Source organism: Mirounga leonina, unplaced genomic scaffold (assembly GCF_011800145.1).
Source record: "Mirounga leonina isolate KUSES-001 unplaced genomic scaffold, KU_Mleo_1.0 Mir_82, whole genome shotgun sequence".
NCBI classification, from domain to species: domain Eukaryota; kingdom Metazoa; phylum Chordata; class Mammalia; order Carnivora; family Phocidae; genus Mirounga; species Mirounga leonina.
In genome coordinates, this window is record NW_023270825.1 from 34,417,192 (window position 1) to 34,444,417 (window position 27,226).

Here is a 27,226-nt window from a genome sequence, read left to right on the forward strand (position 1 = left end):
TAGGTTCTCACTGTATATCTACCCAATGGATAAAGCTACTAATGATAGCTAATAATTACTAGAGTTCATGTATCAAGTACTGTGCTAAGTCCATTACATATATTATTCTACTTAATCCTACCAACAACTCAAAGAAGTAAATTATTACTTCTCATTTTACTGATAAGAGAACTAAGGCCTACGTTAAGTAACTTGCCCAAGATTACAAAGTGATAAAGCCAGGATTTTCACAGAGGTATCTCAACTTTAGATCTTGTTTAAAGATCATGTAGAAAGAACAATAGATTAGCAGTAAGAAACTCAATATTTTATTTCATTTATCACTAAATTCTTGGAGATAATGTCTAGCATAGTACCTTATTCATATTTTTCCTCTTCAAATGTTTCCTGAATAAAATTAAAATTGCACAAGCAAATTAGGTTTCATTGTCCTCAACTGTAAAATGGAGGTAAAGGTACCTGCATGGTCTGCCTCAGTAATTCTCAAAGTGTCATCCCTGGATCTGGAAAATTTGTTAGAAATGCAAATTCTCAGCACCTCCCCCTCCAAACCTACTGAATCAGAAGCCAGTGTTTTAACAAGCCTTCCAGCTGATTCTCACGCATGGGGAAGATTCTCATGTATCAGTCTACTTTCTTAGATGATTATGACTATCAAATGAGTTCAATAATGTGAAAGTACCCTAAAAAGTGAATCATGTATTATCATTAAAAGAGTAAATTACATTCCTTAAAAAAAACTTAGTGGTTTTGCTAAATCAAGATAAAAATGAACATAAGAAATGAAATAGGTTATAAAGCACTTTTAAAATAAAATATCATTCTAGATTTTACCTTGGCAATGTAGAACAGTCATGGATCCCGAGAAAAAGATGCCCATAACCATAAAGCTGAGCCTAGAAATCTGATAATGTAGAAATGGCAGTTCAACCCAGAAATGTGAAATACTGCACAGGCTTCTTACCTGACCAGTGTCCAGTGGAGGTGCCGGATCTGTCTGTACATGTCTCACTTACAGGTCTAAACACAGTCTCCCATCCACCAGTAGCATAGCGCCAATTCTGAGATTCCAAGATGAGTGTTCGCTGAGTACCATATGCAATCATGAAGCAGTAGACCACGTGATGGAGTTGACAGCCATAGCCACAGCCTTTGTTGATATTACATACCAGCTTCTTGGCTTTGCTGCAGTCCTTGGGATTCTGTCAGGGAGAAAGACAAAGGTGAAGAGCGGTTACCTTCTCTTTATAAGTGACAAGTGTCAAAAATCATATAATTAGCCAGGACTGATCCAGTGTATCTTACGAAATAAAGAATCCAGCTTTAAGGATTGAATTTCAAAGAATCCACTGAAAGTTTATTTTAAAGAGATGGCAGTGAAAAGAAGAGTTGCTTTGGAAACATCACTGAAAAAATATGAAGCATTACACTGAAAAAAATACTTTCACTTCTCTATCACTCAGAACATGCAAGTATGATCATCTCTGAACTCAAAAGTTGCATACACTGAGATCTTCATGAAAGAAGTAAAACCGTTTATTTATTCCAGCTGTACTTCAGCATGCTGTGCTTACCTTTCCAGCTGAAACTCAAATCATCTTAAATGAAAAATTATAATTTACCTATCAATTCCATCTATCTCCAGAGTTCTAGATGTCACAAACAAAATATATTTTTTCATTATGGAAGTGAAAACCACTGAATAAAAAAAAAATGAGTTCAGGACTTTTTAAAAAAAAACGAATCTGGATAGCTACTAGTAATTTTCACAATAAAATGCAGAATATGTTCTGTGTTATGCCAATTTTTTAGTCACTGAAGTATAATTAACACAGTGTTATGTTAGTTTTAGGTGTATAACATAATGATTCAACAATCCTATACATTACTCAGTGCTCATCATGAAAGTGTAGTCACCATCTGTCACCAAACATTGTAACAATATTATTGATTGTATTCCCTATGCTGTACTTTTCATCTCCGTGACTATTTTATAACTGGAAGTTTGCACCTCTTAATCCCCTTTATCTATTTCACCCATCTGCCCATCCACTGTTATGCCAATTTTTAATCAGGAGGTCCATTTTTCTATTTGTATACCCTGCTATAAGATGAGTAGCAAGTGGTTATAACAGTATTATCTAACCGTGGGTGCAACAGGGTTAGTTAATGAGAGATGTCTTTTTTATTCTAAAGCTTTGACTCTGCTATAATTCATATGGGCTATTGCTAAATATCCCTAGGCATCTTAGCTCTTCAAATACAAATCTGTTTTGACAGGGACTCCTTAGCCTAGGAAGTTTTAAGCTGTTTTGTCTGCAAGGTTAAAAGAAAGGATGGATGCCTTCAGTAACAGAATCTTTTCTCCCACAAAGTGAGAAGCAAAGTAACCAGCTCTCAATTTATATGAGCCTTGAGAAAAAGCAGTTGCCAAACCACAATCTACAACTATTTTCCAGGAATATCATCTATTTGGTCAAGCAGAGCCCTAGAAACAAAAGCTAGGAAGGTGAAGGTATAAAATGATCGTGAAGGAAAAGCTGAGAAGGGAAAATACAACACAGTTACTTTCAGAAGGGTATCTTTTACATTCAAATGTGACACCGCGGGGCTGGTCTTTTTAGATCAAAGCTAAACCCAATACCATCAAGAGCCTTCTTTAAAAAAAAAAAAAAAAGATTTTATTTATTTATTTGAGAGGGAGATAGAGCAAGCAGAGCACAAGAGCAGGGGGAAGGAGAAGCAGACTCCCCACTGAGCAGGGAGCCTGATTTTGGCGGGGGGGGGGGGGGGGGGGGGGGGCGGGCGGCTCCATCCCAGGACTCTGGGATCATGACCTGAGCATAAGGCAGACACAACGACTGAGCCACCCAGGCGCCCCTATCAAGAGCCTTCTGAAAAGTTAAGAGTCCTTATGAATCTGAGAGAATCCAGATAAAATTCAGCAAGATTTGGTCAATACTGTTTGCCCAATCAAGTACTAGAGTTGCTGATTCTTTTCATTTTGAGACTTTGAACTCTAGTTGGTTTAGCCGCAAAAGATTTGAGAGGAACAGAAGGGTATGTGATGTGTTACTGGAAGACCAATATCATTTTTCTATCCAATATAATGTGAGAATCCTGGGAATAAGTAACATTCTCCAACTGATCCAAAGCTTTATTATTAACTCAATAGTTAAACAAAATGGCAAATAAAGAACACTGACATTTGTCAGGTTTTTCACAATTTGTAAGAAATCTAGCACTTGAATATCTCGAATTCATATGAATGGAAAAGAAAATGTTCTTTATATATTTTTCAATAGACTTTTTCTTTTAGAACAGTTTTTAGATATATAGAAATTATTGCAAAGATAGTACAGAGATCCTATATACCTCACATCCAGTTTCCCCTATTACATAGTCTTACATTAATCTTCATTTTTTTTTTTAAGGGAAAAAAGAGGGAACATAATAATTAAACATTTGGAACCACAGGTTTTTTTTTTTTTTTAAATGAAAAGAAGACACATCTGCATGTAAGACGGGCACATCTATTGTGTTTCCTGCGTTTAATTAGAATGCAATGCTTTGAGCACAAGAATTGAGTCCTAAGAGAAAGAAATGGACAATTTATGAGATGAAGCTTAATTCAAGAGCTTTAGTGCTCCTCAAACCAAGCTAAATCGAGAATATTTAAATCTTTCTGTTAAGTCATAGGTAACATGGAGAAATGAAAAAAATCCATTATGTTTGGTTCTGGAATGAAAAAGGTCTACATATATACAGGGTAACCAATGGAAGATTCCAAGGCAGAGGCTAGCAGTAAGAGAAGAGAAAATGAATGACTAGAATGAGAACAGTAAATAAAGTACTGAAGAAGCTCAGAGCCACAGCCCAATTTTTTCACAAAAATACTTAAAAGTCTGAAAATTTCAAAACATCTTGTTCATAAAAAGGCAGAGACAGTGAGAAATAGAAAAAAAAAAAATGTGTGTGTATCTAACACAAGATCAGGCTCACCAGAATAAATATCTAGAAAAAACAAGCAGATATTTATAAGGTAAACAAAGCAACAATTCTGAGATGGGCAGGGATTTATTCAGATGGAAAGAAACCTCATGGGAAACCCTTTACCTGACCTAAGTCTTTGTTATCCACCATTGTTACGGATTAGCAACAACAGAGATTTATAGGAATCTATTAAGGGAAAACAGAGCCTTTGTTACACACGTGTGTGTGTGTGTGTGTGTACACGTATGCATAATCTTCAATTTTCTTACCAAATAGCCTTTGTCAATTGCCACTGATCCTGGTTTTATACTTTCTGTCTGCAAAAGGCTTGCCAGTATGTCTCATTCATAACAAAGCATATAATATACAAGGGCCTCATTACTAAAACAAGCTTTAATTATGCTAATACTTTAACAGGGTAGCTATTTCTGACAATAAAACCTGTTTTTCAATAGCTTCTATAGTGTGCCTGATGCATTTTCTTCTATATTTCTCTATCAGCTATGCAAGAATGCAGGCATATTGCTTGAGATTGTGAGGATAAATGAGATAGTATGTTTGAATTAGCTTTGAGCATATACCATGTCATTGAGCTTCATAGTATCTCTGAGAAAGAAGGATGGGTAAGCAGAAAGAGGCAGTGGAGGGAGGTAATTTGTGTCACAATTTTAAATAAAGAAAATGAAACAGAATCATACAATTTAATTCATAACAGAGCTGGAATTAGAACAAAATCGTATCGTAAGCCTCCCTATGCAAAGTTCTTTAACTAGAGCATGTTGTCTCAAGTAATTTTGACAAAATTACCTCCTGTTTCTAAAACTTGAATCATCATCATCATTGCAAGGAAGAAGAATGTATGTGCCTATTAATGCCTTTGACTTCAAGAAGACCCTCTATATAAAAATCCCACATTTAAGTATAATTTAGAGAGTTTATAATTTTACTTTGTTGTTAACTATTGTTCTTTACAATATGGACTCCTATTTACTAATGAAAAAAGTACTTTTACTTAGCATTTCATAAACACAATAAATTTTATCTTTTAAGGTTTAGCTTAAATATAATTTTACTTATAACCCTTTCCAGTCCAGCTAAAAGTGATATTTCTCCCTCTTCTATTCCACAATTTGTTTATTGCAATCTTATTACATTTAAGTTGTCTTATTATTATTTATGTATAATTTCTTATTCTATTAGATTGTCATCTCCTGAGTTTTGTTGTATATACTAAGTGCTTAATAAATACATATTTAATGAACAAAAGTTCACCTATATTTGGTCAGTGAGTGATACTCAAGGCAGAAAGAGATGAGACCCTCTCCCAGGGGACTTGAAGGGGTGTATTTTCAATCTGTATTTCCCCATCTTCTACTCTCAGATGAGAAGCACTTCCTAGTAGGACTTCTACTGGGAGTGTATCGTATTCCAAGCGCACACATGTGGGGAGGGGGCGGGGTGTGATGAGTGGAGAGTGTCATAAAAGGAGAGAAAGGAGAAAAATCGAAAGAATCACAATATAGAACACTGGATAAATGCAATATTTTTTGCATTTAGTGCTACAAGGTAGCCCAATTATGGACCTTTATAAGCTAACAATGTTATGTAACATTTTTACAGGTATAATTCTGCAGCAAAGCTCTCACTATAGTACATATAAATCAAGAAATAAGGACTTGAGATAAAACAGGGTTCTTCTGTATTCAGTTTCCTTTTCTTCCATTTTTTAAAAACACTATCTGAGGCATTTGTTCTGACACTGCTAGTTTCCAAGAATGACCCTAGATCAATAAAACCAAAAGCTTTATTTGTTCTCATTATCCTATAAATAAAAACTGAGAAGTATATTTAAATCAATATGCCTCTAAGATGGTACATTAAGAGAAGCAGCATCTCTTAAACTTAAATGATTACTAATTCACTAAGGCACCATCATAACGTTGAAATACTTTAGTCCTTTTCACTTTGGTTAAAATGTGAAAATAATTACTATTGGACATATTTCAAATTAGGAAGCCAGCTTAATTTCTACTTTGCTAAAAAAGAATAATTTTGAATTAACTAGTAAACCAGAATTATTCCTGTATTATGTAGGGACTGCTAAGATTTAGAAGTTTCCACTGCCTTCATTTAGTAAATTAGTAGTAATTGTGAATTAATGATGTAACATTATAAAACAGTACTGATTCCATGGCTTTTAAATTAAATCAAAAATAAAACCTTTTCCCACAACAATTTAGATTTCCAATATTCAAAAGTAAAAGCCTCTTCAGAGGAAAATTTTCCAGCCACCATGTAATTTCCCTCACTGATCTGCCTAGATTTACTACAGACCAAAAACATTGCATTAAAAGGCTAAATTAACGACAAACAAAAAATTTAGTCAATATAAACTGGACATAATATCTCCAGGCAATTCTTGTAAAGAGTAAATGCTCAATAACCATTAGTTCAATTGAATTGCAAGTAGGGAGACAAAGGTGATGTCAAGCGGACAGTGACAAAAATAAATTAATTGGTGACAAGCCAGAATTTGGATTTCAGCTCTCTAAATCTATTGTTCAATACTCTTATCCATCCTCCCATGAGGTCTTTAATCCAAGATTCAACAAGAAGTGCAGGCTGAGAGCACTTATCTGGTCACTCTTCCAGCTTTATAGACATATGCATACTTGACAATATACTTTATATAGTTAAAGCATACAACATGTTGATATATATACATATATATACACATACACACTGTAGAATGATTACCACAATCAAGCTAACATATCCATCACCTCATATTATTACAATTTACTTTTTGGTGGTGAGAACACTTGAGGTCAACTCTCTTAGCAAATTTCAAGTATATAATGCCAGTATTATTAGTTACAGTCACCATGCTGTACATTAGATCTCTAGAACTTACTCATCCCACATAAGTGAACCTTTGATCAACATCTCCCCATTTCCCCCATCTCCTTGCTCCTGGTTATTACTGTACCACTCTCTGCTTTTATGAATTTGACATTTTTAGATTGCACATATGAGATCATGCAATATTTGTCTATGTCTTATTCACTCAGCATAATGTCCTTCAGGTTCATCCATCTTGCAAAAGCAGGTTTTCTTATTTTTGTGGCTGAATAACAGTCCATTTTACATATATATGTATATATATGTACACACACACACACACGTGTATTATCCATTTATCCACTGGCAGACATATAGGTTGTTTCCATATTTTGACTGTTGTGAATAATGCTGCAATGAAGGGGGTATGGTATCTCTTTGAGATAGGTTTCATTTCCTTCAGATATATACTACCAAGAAGTGGGATTGTTGTATCATATAGTAGTTCTATTTTTAACTTTTTGAGGAATCTCTATACTGTTTTCCATAATGGCTATACCAATTTACATTCCCACCAATGGTGAACAAAGGTTCCCTTTTCTCCATATCCTTAACAAAACTTGTTATTTTTCATCTTTATGATAACAGCCAGTCTAACAGGTAAGAGGTGATATCTCACTGTTTCCTTGATTAGTGATCTCGTCACCATTCATACGTCTTCTTTTGAGAAATGTCAATTCAGATCCTTAGTCTATATTTTAATTATGTTATTTGTTTTTTGCTATTGAGTTGAATTCCCTATACATTTTGGATGTTAACTCTGGTTTGCAAATATTTTCTCCCATTCTGCAGGTTGCCTTCTCATTTTGTTCATCATTTCATTTGCTGTGCAGAAGCCTTTTCATTTGCTACAGTCACTTGCTGATTTTTACTTTTGTTGACTGTGCTTTTGGTGTCATATCCAAAAATTCATTGTTAAGAACAATGTCCAAGGAGCTTTTCCTCTAAGTTTTCTTCTAGTACTCTCATGGTTTCAGGTCTTACACTTAAGATTAAGACTCAGAACACTGAGGATCCTTCCAGCAACTCCCCAACAACATTTCTTCTCTAGGGAGGAGTTAAGCCATAGACAGCTCCTATTTCCAATGAAGAGAGGTCAGAAAAACCAAAGGAATGAGCCAGGTAAGCTAAATTTTATTGTACTCTTTGCTCTAATCACAAGACTAAATAGTTTTTAATTTGTTTGTTTAAAAAGATCTGCAACACCTAGCTTTGTGTTGGCATTAATGAAGAAAAGATTCATTAATAGTGTGATGAAAGCATTTCATTGTATTGGAAACAGTCTGATTTTATTTCTCTAAAATTATTTTCAGAACCAAAGCAGAAAAGGTAATGAAGCAAATAAGAGAACTGGAGTACTGCATTGTGGTAATTAAAATGAAAACTCTGGGCATAGCTAATAACCATGAAAGAGAAAGTTAAAAAGCATTCTCATTTTTAAAAGCCAGGACTGGAAATTATTGTCTTTTAATGCATTAAACAGGAACATTTTCATAGCAAAGTTAAGATAGTATGAAGTTGTCCTTTCTAACCCTCCAGCAAAGAACAATTTGTTGCGAGTAGTTTAAGAACAACACAATAGCTGAGGCACAAGTAGGTTACCAAATGCTGCAGTAAATCAATTTCCCTTTAGGTAATTTTATAAAATTTTAAGTATGGAAACTTAATGGAGAAAAGATATCAAGATACATACACACTGAAGCAAAGGCAGATGGTCACTATACAGTTATAGAAGAGGAAAGATCTTGGTAAGTAAAGCAACAATTGGCATACTTTAAATGCATTTTTAAAATTTTTGCTCTTTGCCAAAAAGTCTCTATTGAATGTTCTAAAGCCATTTTTTAAAAAGATGGAAATTCTACAAATCCAGTGGAAAGCAACAAACATCATGGGGCATTTCTTCTACTGAGGGTCTTTGAGACAGTAGTCTATCATCTCTGGATATTCCAGGTGATCTCTACAAAATCTCTACTTGAGGTTCAAGAGATGAGTACACTAGAGCAACCTTGGTAATATATTCTGCTACTATAAAAGCCACAAAGGAAAGGCAGAGAAAGAAGAGATGCATCCAAGTCTAACTTTTCTCATTCAAGAATCTAACATAAATAAGGCTAGAGAAGAAAAGCTAAGTTACCCAAGAAGCCAGATTCCGCCAATCCTATACAAATGTACAGAAGATGTATAACCTCATGCACCTTTAATTTTTTCTCCAGAGGTTTATGTCTGATTTCTAAGTGTCAGAACCAGCTAACTGCTCAGTTTAAAAATAAGATAGTTTCAAAATTAAGGTTGAATTTCAGAAATGTCCTCCACTATTTTACTTACCAGAACTCACTAGGCTTTCTTTCCTCAAAAATGAAATTCAGAGAGGACATGGCAGGTACTCTTTAAAAAAGAAAAAAAAAAAAAAAAAAGAGGAAGAAGGGAAAAGAATGGGGCAAGGACAGAGGGAAAGGGAAGAAAGGGGGAAGAGAGAAGAAAGAGGGAGGGAAGGAGGAAAAGGGAAGAAGTGTTGGAAAGAGAGGGGAACAGGGAAAGAAGAAGAGACAGAAGGGGGAAGAAGGAGAAAAGTAAAAGCAAGTTTGGGAATGGTTAGCCCAGATCAAAAGGTGAAGTAGAAAAAAAAAAAAAGAGTGGATAGCAGATACAAAAGAGAAACACTAGTTGAAACTCTGTTCTTGTGCAAAGGCTGCTGCAAATGTTTAGCCAGCTCTTCCATTCTGCAGAGTGTCCTTCGTCCCAGGAGCAATGGGACTTACAGCACTTGTCTGTCTACTCATCGGCTTTTAAATCAAACCATCAACAATAACTAAACCAGACGTCAAATCCTGCTGCCTCTTCTCTGGACAGAGGCATTGTTCCATTTCTCCATGCAGTTATCCATGCACAGAGAATCCACCGTTAGCTGAGCTTAAATTTCTTTGAAATTTACAGTTACTACTATTACTTTTAATTAAAAATAAAACATTCTTAAGACCATTTTTCTCACTGCGTCAGTTTAACAATCATCTAACCGAATCAGGTTATTTACTTTTTGAAATCTTTAACACTGCATTTTTTGCTATTTATTTTTAAATAATTTAAGGCCCACAATAAATTACAAAAACAGTAGAGTTACCATGTATACCTTCCACAGAACTTTCCCCAATGAGAACATCTTACTTAACCACAATTCATTATCATTATCAGGAAATTGACATTACATAACATAATTAACTAATACATAGGCCTTCTTTGGATTTCACCAGGTTTTATACGCAGCACTCTTTTTCGGGGGGGGGGGCTCTGGTATATCCAATTTTATAACATGTATAGACTCATGTAACTAGTACTACAATCAGGAAATAAACTGTTAAATCAGAACAAAGAAATTCTCTTACACTACTCCCTTTAAGTGTCACACCCTTCCCCAAATGTTAATCTCTGGCAACTACTGATCTGTTCTCCATGACAATAATTTAGTAACTCTGAGAGTGTTATAAATGAAATCAGACAGTATGTAGCCTTTTGAGATTGGCTCTTTTTTTTTAAATCACTTAGCACAATGCTCTTGAGATCGATGCAAGTTACTGTGTATATCAACAGTTCATTCCTTTTTATTAGTCTGTTATGTGGATTGTGCCACAGCCTATTCACCTACTGAAGGGCATTTGGGCTGTTTTCGGGTTTAGGGTGTTACAAATAAGTTGCCATGCATGCAAATGTACAGATCTTTGTGTGCACATGCATTTTTATTTCTCTAAGATAAATATACAGGAGTATAATTACTGGATCAAAGTGCCAAACTGTTTCCCAGAGTGACCATACCATTTTACATTTCCATAAGGAGTAAGTGAGAGAGCTGGTGGCTCCGAATTCTTAGTATTTTTTATGTTAGCCATTCTGACGGGTGTGTGGTGGGATCTCATCATGTTTTTAGGTTACATTTCCCTGATAGTTAATGATTGTGTACATCTTTTCATGTGTGTATTTGTCATCCATATATCCTCCTCAGTAAAGTTGTCTGCTCAAAACTTCTATCCATTTTCCAATTGCATTATTTCTTACTTTTGACATTAAAGAGTTCTTAATACATTCTGGATGCAAGACCTTTGTTGGATATGTGATTTGTGAAGATTTTCTCCCTGTCTATGGCTTGTCTTTACATCCTTTTAACAGGGTCATTCACAGGACAAAAGCTCTTAATTTGATAAAGTTCAATTTATTGATTTTTTTTCCTTTTATAAGCTCTTCTTTTGGTGTGTTTAAGAACTTTTAAGATTTATTCCAACATATTCCTCTAAAAGTTTGTAGTTTTACATGTTACATTTATCTGTTAGATTTACTATCCATTTTGAGTTATTGTAGGTAAAATGTGAGGTTTAGGTCAAGGTTCATTTTTTCCCCTGTGAGATGTCCTTCCTCCACTGAACTGCTTTTGTACCTTTCTCAAAAATCAATTGCCCATTCGTAGGTATATATTCAAAAGACCTGAAACCTGTTACTCAAATACATGTAGAGACATGTTAACAGCAATGCTATTTGGAAATACCAAAAGGTGTAAACAATCCAAATGTCCATCCACAAATGAATGGATGAGCACATTTTGATATACTCACACAATGGAATATTATTCAGCCATAAATAGGAATGGAGTGCTCACATATGCTACAACATGGATGAAACTTGAAAACATTATTCTAAGTCAAAGAAGCCAGAAAGAAAAGATCACATATTGTATGATTCCATTTATACGAAATATTCAGAATAGGCAAATCCATAGAGAATGCAGATTGGTGGTTTCCAGGGGCTATGGGAAGAGGGAATGGGGGAATGAGAGCAACTGCTTAATGGCTATGAGATTTTCTCTTAAGCTGATGAAATGCTGTGCAACTAGATAAAGGTAGTGGTTGCATGACCTTGTAAATGCACTAAATAGCACTGAACTGTCCATTTTAAATGGTTTCATAAATTTCACCTCAGTGAAAAGTTAGCATACCCATATGGGTCTATTTGGACTCTCTTCTGTTTCATTGATTTATAGGTCTACCCCTCCTCCAATACCATACATTGTTTTGATTACCGTTGCTATAGTTGTCAAGTCTTAAAACTGTAAAGTATGATTACTCCAACTTTATTCTTCTTTTTTAAAATTAGCTTTAGCTATTTTAGTTCCTTTGCCTTTTCATATAAATTTTGGAATCAATTTGTCTATTTATACAAAAAGAAAAAAGGACTTGCTGGGATTTTAATAGGAATTATATTAAGCTTATGGATCAGTCTGGGAAGAACTGACATTTTTTCTATGTTGAGTCTTCCAACATATTAATTTACTCATTAGATTTTTAATTTCTTTCATCAGCATTTTATTTTTTTTTACCTAAGTATTTCATTTTCAATTTTTGGAGCAACTGTAAATGATAGTATATCTTAAAATTCTGGTTTCTAATTATTTCTTGCTAGGATATAGAAATACGATTAGTTTTTGTGTGATGATCACATATCTCACAACTTTGCTAAATTCACTTACTCTAGGAGTTTTATTGCTGTGTGGTTATTGTTATTGTTTGGTAGATTACTTGCAATTTTACTATGTAGACAATCATGTTACCTGGAAATAGGGATAGTTTTCTTTCTTTCTAGTATGTATGCCATTTATTTCTTTGTCTTGCCTTACTGGACTGCTTAGAACTTCCATTACTATGAATAGGAGCGAGAGAATAGGTGAGAGAGGATATGACTACTTCATTTCCAATTTTAGGGGCAACGTATTTCAGTTAGTCTTTCACCATTAAGTGTGATGATACCTGTAGGTTGTTTGTAAATCCTTTTTTTTTTTTTTAATCAGATTGACGAATGTCCCGTTTTTTCTTAGTTTGCTGAGTGTTTATCATGAATGGGTGTTGGATTTTGTCAACATTTTTTTAATCATGTTGACCATTTTTTATCATCTTATCAATATATTTTATTATCATTTTCAACCTATTTTATGATATATACATATATGTGATTATATATTTTATATATATATATCATGACCAAGTGGGTTTATTCAAGGAATGCAAAGCTGGTTAAGTATTCAAAATTCATTCAATGTAATCACATTAACAGTTTAAAGAAGAAAATCTACATGATTATACCAATTCATAAAGCAAAAGTTTTGACAAATCCAACACCCGTTCCTGCTTTCCTGTGCATAATTTGAACTTTCAGTATTCAATTTTGATTCATCTATATATACATACACACATGTAATTTATCAGTCCACTCATATCAACATTTTATTATTTCAAGTGGGATGTAGAAACTTCACTACCTTTACTCTCTCCCCTTTTAAGATATAGTTGTCTTAAAGATTACCTTTATATACATTGAAAACTACATCAGATAATGTTATAAATTTTGCTTTCTACCACTAAAAATTTTTTAAAATTTAAGTGGAGAAGACTAATCAATTACTCTATGTCTACTCTTTCATTTGCATTTTCTTCATTCCTGACATTCCAAGTTTCCTTCTGTCATCATTTTCTTGCCATCTGAAAAAAATTTCCTTTTTTTAGACCAAGTCTTCTGGAAATGAATTCTTCCAGTTTTCCTTCATCTGAAAATGTTTTTATTTCACCTCATTATATTTTCACTGGATGAAGATTTCTAGGTTGCCAGTTCTTTTCTTTTGGCACTTAAAAAAATATCTTACTACTTCTTTCTGGCCTCCATGTTTTCCAATGAGAAATTCACTGTCATTCAAATTGTTCCTCTCTATGTAATGTATTGCTTCTCTCTAGCTGCTTTCAGGATTTTTTTTCTTTGTCTTCAGTTTTCAGCAAATTACTTATAAAGTGTCTGGAAATGGATTACTTTGGGGTTTTCCTATTGGGAATTTGCTCAACTTCTTGAACTTGTTGGCTTGCCAAATTTAGGAAGTTTTCAGTCATTTCTTCAACCCCTTACTCTTACACTTCTCTCCTTCTTGGACTCCAAAGATAACAAACATAAATTTTTGTTGCTGTTATTGTCCCATAGGTCCCTGAGGCTCTGTTTACTTTTTTTTCAATCTTTATTCTCTCTGTTGTCAGACTGGATAATTACCATTGATCTAAGTTCAAGTGTACTGATTCTTTCCTCTGTTACAACTATTCTATCATAAGCCAGTTTTTTACTTAGGTTATCGTATTTTTCCGTTCTAAAATTTTCATTTGTTTTTTCCTTATATCATCTATTTCTTTGCCCAGGCTTTCTATTTTTTCATTTGTTTCAAGTCTGTAATTGCTTAATGGAGCATTTTATTATTGTATCTTCTTTAAAATCCTTATCAGGTAATTCCAACATCTGTGTCATCTCAGCGTACTAGCTGCTGCTGATTACCTTTTGTCATTTAAGATTTTCCTGATTCTTGGTATATGGTGAATATTATGAGACTCTGCTTTTTATTAAATGATCTATTTTGGTAGGAAGCAAACTACACAGATTCCTAGCTCACTTTTATCGGCTGTGGCTCAAATGTCAATTTAATTGTTAAAGCTTTTTCAGTATTATTTTGTTCTGCCCCACTTGTGGGCTAACCAAGAGCCAGTGTGAAGCCTAGGTGGTATATCATATCAGAATTCAGTTCTCAAACCTTTTTCTGCATCAATTCTTATTAGTTACATGCATGTGATGTTCAGAGGTCTGCCCAGGATTTCAAATACAGATTTGAAAAATCCTGTTCTCTAACTTCCTTTTCTCTATAACCCTCCCTCCACTGTAGTGGTGGTGAGAACGGGAACTGCCTCATTATTGCAGTGTGGTGATCGTGGATGGGTTTTGTCCAAAGCCTCTGAGGTTGTAACACCAGCTGGGAGACGTAGGGGTGCCCTCATTACTGCAGGGCAGGTAGGCAGGTATGGTGGAAAGGGCTACGTGCTCAAGCTCCATAGCGATGGTACCAGGAAGGGCAGGGGGCAGCTTTTTTCATGACGTTTGCCTGGAACAGGTTAGATGTAATAAAAATTAGGCCTTTTTTGTGGCTCCATCCATTAGTATTTTTAGGTGGAAGCGTTCTCTAGCACCTCCAACTGGGATATATAAGAATAAAACAAGCAAATAAACAAACATAGAAGATCCATGTTGTACAGGATTTTTTTGGGTACTTAGCAGGAAGAATAGGATATAATGTGTTTACTACATCTTATCCAGAAACAGAAGCCTATATTTTAGCCCAACATAGTCTCATTTAATGCACATTTAACTCACATCTATAATGCTATTTACTTACTGGAAAACTAACGACTTTGTGTTTCCAGAAGCATTTGCTCATGTAAGTTTCTTTTAAAAATGATAAACCAACCTTTTTTCAATAATTTGAATCTTGAGCTGAAGGAACAGGAGGAGGAAGCAAAAGAAAATAGAAGGCAAAAATATTTAAGAATTATTTCTATTACTGTCTAGGCCACAGTTAACAAACTTTTCCTGTAAGGGACCATACAGTAAGTATCTCTGGCTTTGCAGGCCAGATATTCTGTCACAATTATTTAAGTTTGTCACTGTAGCCTGAAAACAGTCATAGACGATAGTTAAAGAAATATGCATGGCTTTGTTCCAATAAAACTTTATTTACAAAAATAGCTGAGCTGGATTTGGCCTGAGGGTGGTAGTTTGTTGACTTCTGGTCTAGACCAATAAAGTCTGTAAAAACAGGTTGGCAAAAGGAAAGACAACATTAGACAAGATGGGTAGGAATACATGTTCCTTAAGAATATGGGAACGTATATCTTATTCTGTTTTGTATTCTGATTTGATACAAGTTCTAAGATCTTTTACCATTAATGAGATACATAGATTTAGTTCTTCAATAAACCTAGAATCCAATGCCCACATTACTTTCTACTTACAACGCTAGTAGTATTTTCCTAATGTCTCAGTTGCTAAAATCTTGACTCCTCTTTCTGAATCGGACATTTACCTCGTCCATAGATATACTGGAAGGATACCTCTACCGTGTATGAAACAACACTGAAAACTGGATAGGAACAGTTTCTTTCCAGGAAAGAAAGATGTTTTGATAGATATAATGGGGAAGTCAGGATATGTTTAACATTTCTTCTGTGAAAAATCAGGCTTTCTACTCACACCTCTATCTGAATTTTAATCTACTTAGCACACCATTCTATATTCTACCACCATTAAGTTAAACTTTTTATAATCCGAAGAAAATCACTTCTCATGACTACTGTTATGATTAAAGGCAAAGATAATGACTTTTTGAACATACTTCCCATAGGATTTCCCTATTATAATATTACCGTATCTCTTTTTTTCTTCAGACTTGTTCATTACCCGAAAAAAAAGTCTATATTCTCTACTGACTTTTGCAAATTTCTAAGTGTTTTCACAATTGATAATCTCTTATAATGATAAAGAAATCATCTTAAGAGGTAGAAACAATATATATAGGCAAAAGCCACTCCTAGAAACTTCATATTTTATGGTTCTACTCATTTAGTTATTTAAAAGTTATACTTCAATTTCCTCTATTAATGCAGTACATGAGAAATCTGTTTAAGGTTTCTGTGGCAAGGTCTTATGTTGCTAATGATGGGCAGGTGCAAAATAGGATGTGGCTTCACCAGCCAATATTAAAAGCAGCCCTAAAGCTTATATTCAGTTAGTCACCTTCAACAAAGCACCAGGAAAATAAAACAAACAAAACAAAAACAAACAAAATACTGGCTCCTCAAAGCACTTGTTAATGGTGAATATCACAACTTGCAGTTAAGACAGAGTACTAAGAATCTAAGATCAAGTAAGTCTTAGATGTGAGTCAGTGATAAGTCATAAAAGCATACAACTATATGTCTATGCAATAAATTAAAATACATAGATATGCTCTGACACTAGAAAAGGGCGTGATAGTTCTCATATTGCTTATAGTACTGTAGTAGCTATTCTAAAAAGTGCTTGGATGGTCTGTATAGAATGCCATCATATATTTGACCTGCCTAAGCCAAAAATGCCAGTTATGATAAATATTTATCAGGAGGTGGTACGTATGATTTGCACAGCTCATATCACTTCAAAAACCCATCTGAGAAAGGCTAGTACTGAATCTATTTTTTCAAAGGAAAATTGAGACACTCAAGTCATTACATTGCTGTTATACTGGGTTCAAGGTTGAAAATAGATGATAAAACATCCAAATATCTCAAGGTCTCATTAAAATCCTTTAATTGAAAGGTGAAAGGGAAAAGATATTTCTTCTTAATCTTCTGCTACATTAAAGGAAGTTGTAAGGATGAATAATGTCTGTCTGCCGCCCTTCTATACAGTTTCTCTATTGCTAGGTAGTAAGCAAAACTCTTATGAGGCAGGTGGTGTTATATTCAATATGTAGCAGAATAAACTGAGGCTTGGAGAAGTTGGTGTAACTTGCCTAGTAAATGGCAGAGTCCTGAGTTAAACACTCAGTGGGTAGGAGCACAGGAAGAGTGGGTAGTGAAGCTTATGGAACAGACACGGTTATTGTCTACAGTAATCAGGACTTACACCTAGAGCATGGCAGTTTTACACGAAGGTTGTGGGCAGTCAGTGAACAAGAGCTGATAATCAATTGTAGGCTGGTCAATTTGAGAAAGTGCTGCATACTCTAGGGACTGAAGGACAGTGAAAGTCCTAGTCAGAAAGCTGCTTTATAAATAAAGTGAAATTTTGGGGCGCCTGGGTGGCTCAGTCGGTTGAACGACCACCTTCAGCTCAGGTCATGATCCTGCAGTCCCGGGATCAAGTCCCTCATCAGGCTCCCTGCTCAGTGGGGACTCTGCTTCTCCCTCCAACCCTCCTCCCCTCGTGCTCTCTCTCTCTCTCTCTCTCTCAAATAAATAAATAAATAAATAAATAAATACAAATCTTTAAAAATAAATAAAGTGAAATTTTAACCGGAGGCAACCTAGTTTTTCTTTGTTATCTGTGTCCTTGAGACAGAACCCACTCAATCTTAAATCGTCAGCATCTATTACTTTTCATCTAATTTTGCCATATGTCTTTCTCTCTTTCAGACTTCTTAATTACAGTGGTTCTTAGGGAATCTTATGTAATCTTATGTCTAAGGGACATAAGATTCCCTTCTAGTTCAGTGAGAAGGGCTTCCTTAGGGGCAGAGTGGGTTTACTGAAATGTAAGCTGAAGGGACGCTCATTTGAACAGGTTGTGAAATTGTGACCTTCAAAGACCCCAGGAGGAGGAGGGTTTATGTAATGTGTTCATCTGGTCATGTGTTTTTGTAAAAATTGTAAACTTTGACCACAATGAGTTAAGATGGCTGCCTTGTTCCACTTGGAATTCCCTCCCATCTCATTTTCCTGGTGTTGGTATCAGTTTTGGGTGGCAATGAAGTGGCCTTTAGCATTTCTGGGATCCTGTTATGGGAAAATTAAGCTGGGGATTCATTTAGTTTAGATCTACAGGGATATATTTATGTGGTTCAGGATTACTTTTGTGCAGCTATTTTTGTGACATAGATACAGGGCAATGGGTTATACTACAATGTCAATGGATCCCATTGCACCCAGCATGAGAAGTGTCAGGTAATCAGAGAATTGGGAGTCAGTTCTCAATAATGCCTAGTAACACAGAAGTTCTCTTTTGTCATTAATATTGGGCACCTGGGTGGCTCAGTTGGTTAAGCATCTCTGGATCAGGTCATGATCCTGGGGTCCTGGGATGGAGCCCTGCATCAGGCTCCCTGCTCAGCAGGAAGCCTGCTTCTCCCTCTCCTCCCCACTCGTGCTCTCTCCCACTATCTCTGTCTCTCTCTCTCTCTCTCAAATAAAAAAAATATATATATTAAAAAAAAATAAAAAATAAAAAACTTTTTTCATCAACCATGTTAGAGAAAGATCTGATTCAATCTTTCCTTTCTCTTTATAGAAAATATTATGAAATCACTGTAAATTCACTTTATAGAAAATCCTATAAATAATAAAGTATGAAGCTAAGAAATATGGGGAAAACAGTATTATAAAGAGTGTCAGGCAGTTAATAAGACTTTCAATTTTTCTGGAATATTGTGTTATGGTATATGTCAACTTTGTAAAATTTTAATTTGTTAGTATTTCTTTTTTTCATTATAAATAACTGATCCTCACTAGTCATAGGTTCCATATTTGCAAATTTGCATACTAGCTAAAATTTACTTGCAATCTCAAAATCAGTACTTGAGGTGCTCTCAGGATCACTTGTGGGCACATGCAACACAGTGAAAATATGAGCTGTCCGAAGCACACAGTTCTCAGCTGAGGTCAAACAAGGTAGCATTTTGCCTTCTTGTTTTAGCTGTCATACTATGAACAAGCATCCTTTTGCAATCTATACAATGCCATGTTTTTTGCATTTTTGTGCATTTGTTGACTACTTCACTGTTTAAAATCGCCCCTAAGCATAGTGCTGAAGTGCTGTCTAGCGTTCCTAAGCACAGGAAAGCTGTGATACGCCTTACTGAAAAAATATGTGTGTTACATAAGTTTCATTCAAGTATGACTTGCAGTGCTATAAACTATGAGTTAAATGTTAATGAATCAACAATATGTATTATACAAAATGTTTTTAAACAGAAACATACATAACACAAGTCATATATTAATTGGTTGACAAAAACTGAGGAGGGCACGTGCTATGATAAGCACTGGGTGTTATACTTAACTAATGAATCTTTACACTACACCAAAAACTAATTATGTACTATACAGTGGCTAACTGAACATTAAAAAAAAAAAAAAGTTGTGATCAGAGATTCATAGGAACCCAGGAGCAGAGGTTCACTAATTCAGTGTTTTTGGTGACTTTATTGAATATAATTGATACAAATAGTGAGAATCGACTGTTTAATATTTAATTCTGTATTTGTATTCCTTTTTCTAAAAGAGAGTGTCTAAAACTGTAGAGGTTTCAAGTCCAGCCCCCAAATCTGAATCCACCTCTGGTCGGTAGCCTCCCTCTTCCTTTCATGGGAACTTTGCCACTCCCCACTTCTTGCCTTGCTGGAATTGAGACCAGGATTCTGGAAGATGAACCTCTGGCCTGGGAGTTGGTAGTCGGGGTCAAAATCCCCAATTATAACACTATTCCTATGTGGAAACCAGATCTGCTTTAAGATTTGGAAAACTGTTTCTATAACAACACTGTATATTGTAACCTAGGGCAGAGTCAAACTATAGTGAAATTTGCCATTTCTTAGGAAGAAAAGAGGCATATTTCCAGAAATAGAAAACCACTAAGGAAATGGAATAGAGATAGATGCTAGACTGATATACCTAAATTAAACAAAATCTAATTTAAGTTCAACTTATATTCAAAAAAGTAAGGAGGATAAAATCTTTATTAGGTGTTTTTATCCTCAAAGATAAAATGGTTTGGGGGAGTAGCATCTAGAATGTCATCAGTTGCTTATTTTTTTCTAGGTAACATATGTTAAGAACCTCATATGCATTCTCTTATATACCTCACTAAGGAATGATGTTTTAAAAGTCTTTCTCAAACTAGTATTACACCTATGTTAACTGACTGGAATTTAAATAAAAACTTGGAAGAAAAAAATAAACATAAGTTAAACACAAAAAAATTAAAAAAATAAAAGTGTTCTTATTGATAATTAAGAAGGCACAAATATATATAGTAAGTATGTAAACTTCAAAACAACAAAATGCTAGGGCACCTGGGTGGTGCAGTCAGTTAAGCATCTGACTGTGGGTTTCAGCTCAGGCATGATCTCAGGGTCGTGAGATCAAACCCTGCGTCAGGCTCCACACTCAACGCACAGTCCACTTTAGATTCTCTCCTCCTTCCCTGCTGCCCGTCCTGCTCATGCTCTCTCAAATATTTAAGCAACAACAACAAAAACAACAACAAAATGCTGGCAGAGTTTTGCTGACCGCACTGTTAGGAATTTAAAAACTGCCTCCATAATCATTAGGCGTCTCAAAATGTTTTTAAACTCTTGCTAAGAAAATCTAAAGTCCCAAATCAGACTTTGGCAAGGATTTTAAAAGAAGGAACTAAATTTGTGATTTACTGTATGTTATGCTAATACTAAATTATACTATGTAATTAAGGTGAATGAATTTTAAGAGAGTTCTGCAGAAATGGCATCCAAATTGAAAATGACTAAGTAAACATGTTTATTTAGGTATGACATGATAACCTATGTGGTAAACCTGATGGAATCTACAAAAAAGCTACTAGAACTAATGTATAAGCTTAACAAAGTTGCAGGATACAAGATCAATTTACAAAAATCAAGCTTTTATATGCTGAAGTAGTTTCCTTCTGTTCCTCTTTTGTTCATTGTTTTTACCATGAAAAGGTATTAAATTTTGTTGAATGTTTTTTCTGCATCAACCAAGATGATCAGATTTTTTTTCCTTTATTTTGTTGATGCAGAATATTACAGTGATCAATTTTCCTATGCTGAACATGTACACAGCTGCTACCATGAGGCTGGAGGCTGGGGATGGGCAGTTACTGTGGAGCTGAAGAGCAGAAATTAACCAAACCTAATGCAATTTACAGTCAAAGCCTTCCCCTGGAAGTTGTAAGCCTTCAACTGACTCCAGAGTTCCAAATTGGTTATATTAGTTTCTGCCAGTGCAACTGATGTCTCTAGGTGGGGGAGACAGATTCTTGGTGCTCCCTACTCTGCCATCTCTTGGAATTCCTCCCCAGATAATCAGTTTTTAAATAGCACATTAAAAATGTGCTTGACAATCAGAGAAATTTGATCGATGACTGGTTATTTGATATTAAAGAACTATTCTTAGCATGCAGTTATGTTTTGAAAAAGTATCTTTAACTTCTAGAAATTTATTCTGAATATTTATAAATAAAATGATAAAATGTCTAGGATTTGTTTCAAAATGATCCTGCAGATGGTAAGGAGTGATGGCAGTACAGATGAAACAAAACTGACCATGAATTGATAATTATTAAAGCTGGATAATGGGTACATAGGGGTTCACTAGTTTCTCATTTTTATATATGCTGAAAGTTTTCCATAATAAAAACTTTATTAAAAAGAGTAATAAAAAAGCCTGTAGTGGGATGCCTGGGTGTCTCAGTTGGTTAGGTGTCTGCCTTCAGCTCAGATCATGATCCCAGGGTCCTGGGATGGAGTGCCACATCGGGCTCCTTGCATCGGGCTCCTTGCTCAGCGGGGAGCCTGCTTCTCCCTCTGCCTGCCACCCCCCACCCCCCCGCTTATGCACGCTCTCTCTCTCTCTGACAAATAAATAAAATCTTTAAAAAAAAAAAAAAAAGCCTGTAGCAAATATTAGTGTAATAGAGATAGGGGAATTAGTAAAAAGATCCAAATAATGAGACAAAAATATAAACATCAAAACAAAAAACTACAGGAATTAAAAAAAATTGTGTGTCTATGCAGTTGTGTGTATTTGAGGATAATTAATTCAGAGATACTCTGAGAATGTTACTAAACTCTAAGCTTTCTGAGGGCAGACAACATACCATATCTGTTTGTTCACCATTAAATCCTTAGTAACATACCTAATGTCCAGTACATCCAAATACTTGTTGAATAAGTGAACAAAACAAACAATTCAATCACACCTATGCTCCCACATGCAAGGGCTCTGTAAAATCTATAAGAATTCAAGATAATGTGGTTTTTAATAATGCTTAGAAAACTACCTTTAATAAATTTTCTTTTTTTTCTTATCACCACCTTTGTCCTTCATCAACTTCTAGTATAACAATCCCCTCTTTCATTTCATGAAAGCTACTCCTGACACTGTATCTACTTACCACTTCTTGTTCTTTCCTCATCAAAACTGTTTATATTTTTGTTCTTGAGGAAGATAGTCTCCTTCTCAGTATACTCATAAGTCTTAGTTCTAAGAAACTGTCTACTTTTCTCTATTTGATCTCTTCTCAAACTAATAATTTCTTTCAAACAGGGAAAGGTCCTAAAAGTTTGTCCCTACTCCAGTTGTTTTACATATTTAATTAACATCTTAATACAGCTACGCTAATGACTTTGCCTAATGAGTTACAAGTATTACTACCTCTGACTTTATTTTGGTTTTCATCCTTGTTGGGCAGAAATGTAATTATTGTCTGAATCACTCATTAGAACACACTTCACAACTCTGAGGACACCTCATGATGGGTTTGATCTCATGATCAGTACACCAGCAGACAAATGAAGTTTATAGTTATATTCTAGCCTTAAATCTATTTTAAAGAATTTGTCCTGTCAAAGAAAAATGTGTCTACATCCTGTGTTGGAGTTAGGGTCTCTTCACAATCTGAAATACATGTTTAATAGCCTCAACAATGCATTCCTAGTGTGACCTGGACACTTTCCATTTTGTAGACCACCTACAATTGCTGGAATCCACAGAGGAAAAGAGAAATTGCTGTATCTCTAGCCAGTCTGTTGTTTTTGAATGGAAAAAACAAATCTCTATCTTCCTTTGAAAAGTAAAATACTTGTTCTCCATTTGCACATCTTTTACTTTTCTATGAAAACAAGGAAAATTTACTGGAAACTGGTAGGTTAGTAAAGTCCTATTCACAACATAAACAAGCAATGCCCCCCAAAAACATCTTTTACTATTGTTATTTTTTATATGCTTTACTTAGATTACACTGAAAATGGGCTCAATATTGCTTAAATAGTCAACTTTGGGTCTAGGTAGAAAAAAAATTATCCTGAACCAGAAGACAGATAATTTCAAGTAAACTGGGAAATGCCTTTTGCCATAAGCTATATGCCCTAACTAGCAGCTCTCACCACTGTGATTGCCAACTTCAAACTGTTCCAAACAAGAAACTAAGGCATTTGTGATCTCTTCCATTGTTTGTTTAATATGAGCTGATTAGAATTTAATATGAGCTGATTAGAAGCCACAAAGTAAATTATAATAAGAGTAATGAAAACAGAATCTCTTCCATGTCAATCAAAAGTCTAGAAAAATGACTTATATTATGGCAAAATGTGGACTCGTGATGAAAATATCAGCAATGTGTAGTTTTTAAAACATGCCTGGAGTTGATATCCGAAATTAGATTTCAAAATATAAAAAACAGCACTTTCTCAATTTGTTATGATTTACATAGCACACTAGTAAAGACCAGCACAAAATGGTATTTAAAACAACCCAATATTATGTTTACTTTATGGATACAGAACCTTTCAGGTAAACATAAGAGAAGACTAAGACCTTAAGAGAATTACTTGCTCCATTCTACTTGAGCCTAACAGGATACCCAAAGTTGTCTTCAATAAGATTATTATAATCTTTTAGTCAGTTTAGCCTTTTTATACCACTCCATAACTCCTTCAACTCTAAAGAGAAAATAATTTTAACTAAGACAACCATGGAACTTTGTCTCACTGAAGTCTAGTTGGCATATGTATTTTTTTACTTTCTAGTAACTTTTATGAAATTGCTTCTCCCAAGTAAAACCATGGTATAGAATAAATGAATGAATATCTAACATTGAGACTAAACTTGACTGAACTATATGACTAAGTCAAGCAGGATTTTCATGAGACATAATGATATTTGCTCAATTCAAAGCATTGGAGAGTTGCAAAAAGGCTTAGATTTAAAATGAAACCGATTATGGATTAAGACAAGGGTTTAATCTAGGTTGTTTTCTTTGACCAGGTCTTGCACTATACCTTAAATAAATTAGAGTTTAGAAAACTGCTTGTTGGTGATAATAAGAACTGATAATAAATTTCATCAGAATGAGTAAAAATCTAGTAAAACTGAAAATGTTTTCAACTGTCCAAACCAATCACTAAAGTAATTATAAAATCATCTGAATTATTTATTGGGAACACAATAAGGTATTTAAATGACTAAAATCTCCTGAACAGATTTAAACCATTAAAAACATTTTCTTTTATTGTATCTTTTCCCTATTATTTCCTAGTTAGCTACAAATTATTATCATTCTTTATATAACTGCTGCCTGATAGGCCAAACAAGGAGAGCCTTCTAAAATCTCCATTAAGTTATATGCACTGCTTATTTTTATGTAGAATACAGGTATTAAGGGTCAAAGATTTTTTTCCTTATCTCCCTTTACAGATTTATTATCTAGTATACTACTCAGTTTCTAAGCCTGTTGAAGTCTCTCAGAATTTAAGTTAATTAAATAGCCTTTTTACAATATTTCACTTAAAGTAATGATTTGGGAACACCAATACATTTGAATACCAAGAAAAGTTAAAACAGGAAAAAATGTAATCACTCTTAAAAATGTGTATAAATAGCTCACCTCATCTCATTAAACTCCCTAATCCATTTAGTTAAACCAGTAACAAATCATTCTTTTTAAAGTAGCTGTTGTGCTTTTCTAAGCTGGGAATAAAAGCTCCAGTCAGAGTAAAGCATTCCTTACCTGTATGTGTTTAATTTTGTTGCAATGGGAGAAAGGACTCTTATTCACCTCTATCCAAAGAAGGTAAAGAGTGAGTGACTGCCATTGTTAATCTCTAACAAATAATATGTTAAAAATATAGTTCCTGACTTCAGAGAACTTTTGGACTAGATGGCAAAAATGATCATGAATACATTAAATAATTAAAGAAAAATATCTTTCTGAAATATGTTTTTTCCTACTGAGATTTTGCTCATCTTCTTGAATATTAAAAACCACTTTTTCTTTTTCAGTGGAAAAAAAAAGAAAAGCATGGAAGTAAGCATCTGTTAAATAGCAATATTTGAAACAAAGTAAGGTCCAACTGAAATGCTGTTTTGCTATGGTCTAAAAGATTAAAAAAGCCAACATGGTTTTAAATCATTAGCATGATTTACAAGTGAAATTCTCTAACACAGAACCAGAAAAATCAGCACATAGAGGATCAAATTTGCACTATAAGTAAAAGCACTTGGCCAAGAAGAAAAAATAAACTAAAGCAGGTGGCAGGTACTTGTTACAGTATGTGGAGCTGAACTATGACCAAATCATAGTTTAAATATAACTTTTGTTGAATAAAAATCTAATGAATATGTGGAAATGGAAGGAACTCAGAAACCATAGTTATTTCCATTTTAAATGAGGATGATAGTTCTGCACCACCAGCTGTTTATAGTCCACTGAATGAGGTTCTAGTTGATAGGAGATAATTACCTCTTCCCTATAGGAGGCAAGTGTTTCTCATTCTGCAGACACCTCTGATGAATGGTCATGGGAGTATGAGACCAAGATAGCATGCCAAAATCAGTTTGTTTTTTAATGATCTCTTTAAACACTTCATTTTCTATTTTTTCCTATTTAAGTGTAGGAAAATGTGCACCTTGAAATATAGAGAATTAGGTCACTGTTATTATTTTAATTTTACAAGACACTTTAACCTTAGAAGGAAAGCAGAGTGACTGTACACAGAAAATATACCATTAATAGTATTAGAAAAGGATGGGCGCGGTTTTCAACTTCCAGCATTTTGAATGAAGTTACTTCTAATTCATTGTTTACCCCAACACTATTCTTTCTTTAAGTTCCCTGTCAGATAACAATGCACCTCTCATCCTGGTCCCTTGAGCTGTTTCACCCACTTGGAAGGGCCCATCAGTTCCACCTTCCCAGTCTCTCTCACCTTTGTCTCTTCACTTGCAATGCAAACTGCCACATACCTCCATATTTCTCACCTGCAGGGTGGTCCTCACCTTCTAAATGGTTTCCTTGCTTCTAGTCTCTTCCAATACTAATCCAGTTCAGCCAAAATAATACAGATTAATAGTACCACCCTCATCATGCTGCTCTTGAGTGTAAAAATCTTTCAAAAGTGGGATGTGGCTCCAAAATAGAAAAAAGCTTATGACATATTAAGCAAAAAACCAGAATTTAAAAAGTAAATCAATTCTGTTCTTACAAATATGTAATATTGAGTATGCACAGTAATAAGAGTTAGAAGAAAACACACAAAAAAGACGAGAATAAATGTAAAAGGGCCTGGGACTTGTGGCTGTTTGCTGTTATAATGATGTTTATGAAACAAAATCTTTTAGCAACCACTTGCTGCTTATGCACCATAAAGCTTAACCTGCACCCAAGGACCTCTGCAATCTGGCTCCCAAACCTACCTTTTCCAGCTTATTTTACACCCCACCTGTTTACACAACCCAAAACTCCAGACAAATTAAAATGTCCCATTACTCAATGGGTTCCTGTCCTGCTCTTTCCCAACTATGGACCATTATTCATATCACAGGCTCCAGCTAGTACACTCTTTTCCATTTCGGTGTGTCTAAATCCTATCCAATTGTCCTTTTCAGCTCAATTCAAAAACCTTTTCCACAAAGCTATCCCTGACATTTCTTCCTTCAATGAGCATTTCATCTGTATGTCTCAC

At 34.7% G+C, this 27,226-nt stretch overlaps 1 protein-coding gene across 5 annotated transcripts in view; it reads right to left on the reverse strand.

The window, feature by feature from the left end:
- FUT8 (fucosyltransferase 8) overlaps positions 1-27,226 on the reverse strand; it is a 316,354-nt gene that overhangs the window by 63,652 nt on the left and 225,476 nt on the right. For all 5 annotated transcript variants that reach the window (XM_034992730.1, XM_034992728.1, XM_034992729.1 and 2 more), the window contains one exon: positions 965-1,202. In XM_034992730.1, the coding sequence (XP_034848621.1) occupies positions 965-1,202 (238 nt within the window). The remainder of the gene's footprint in view (positions 1-964; positions 1,203-27,226) is intronic.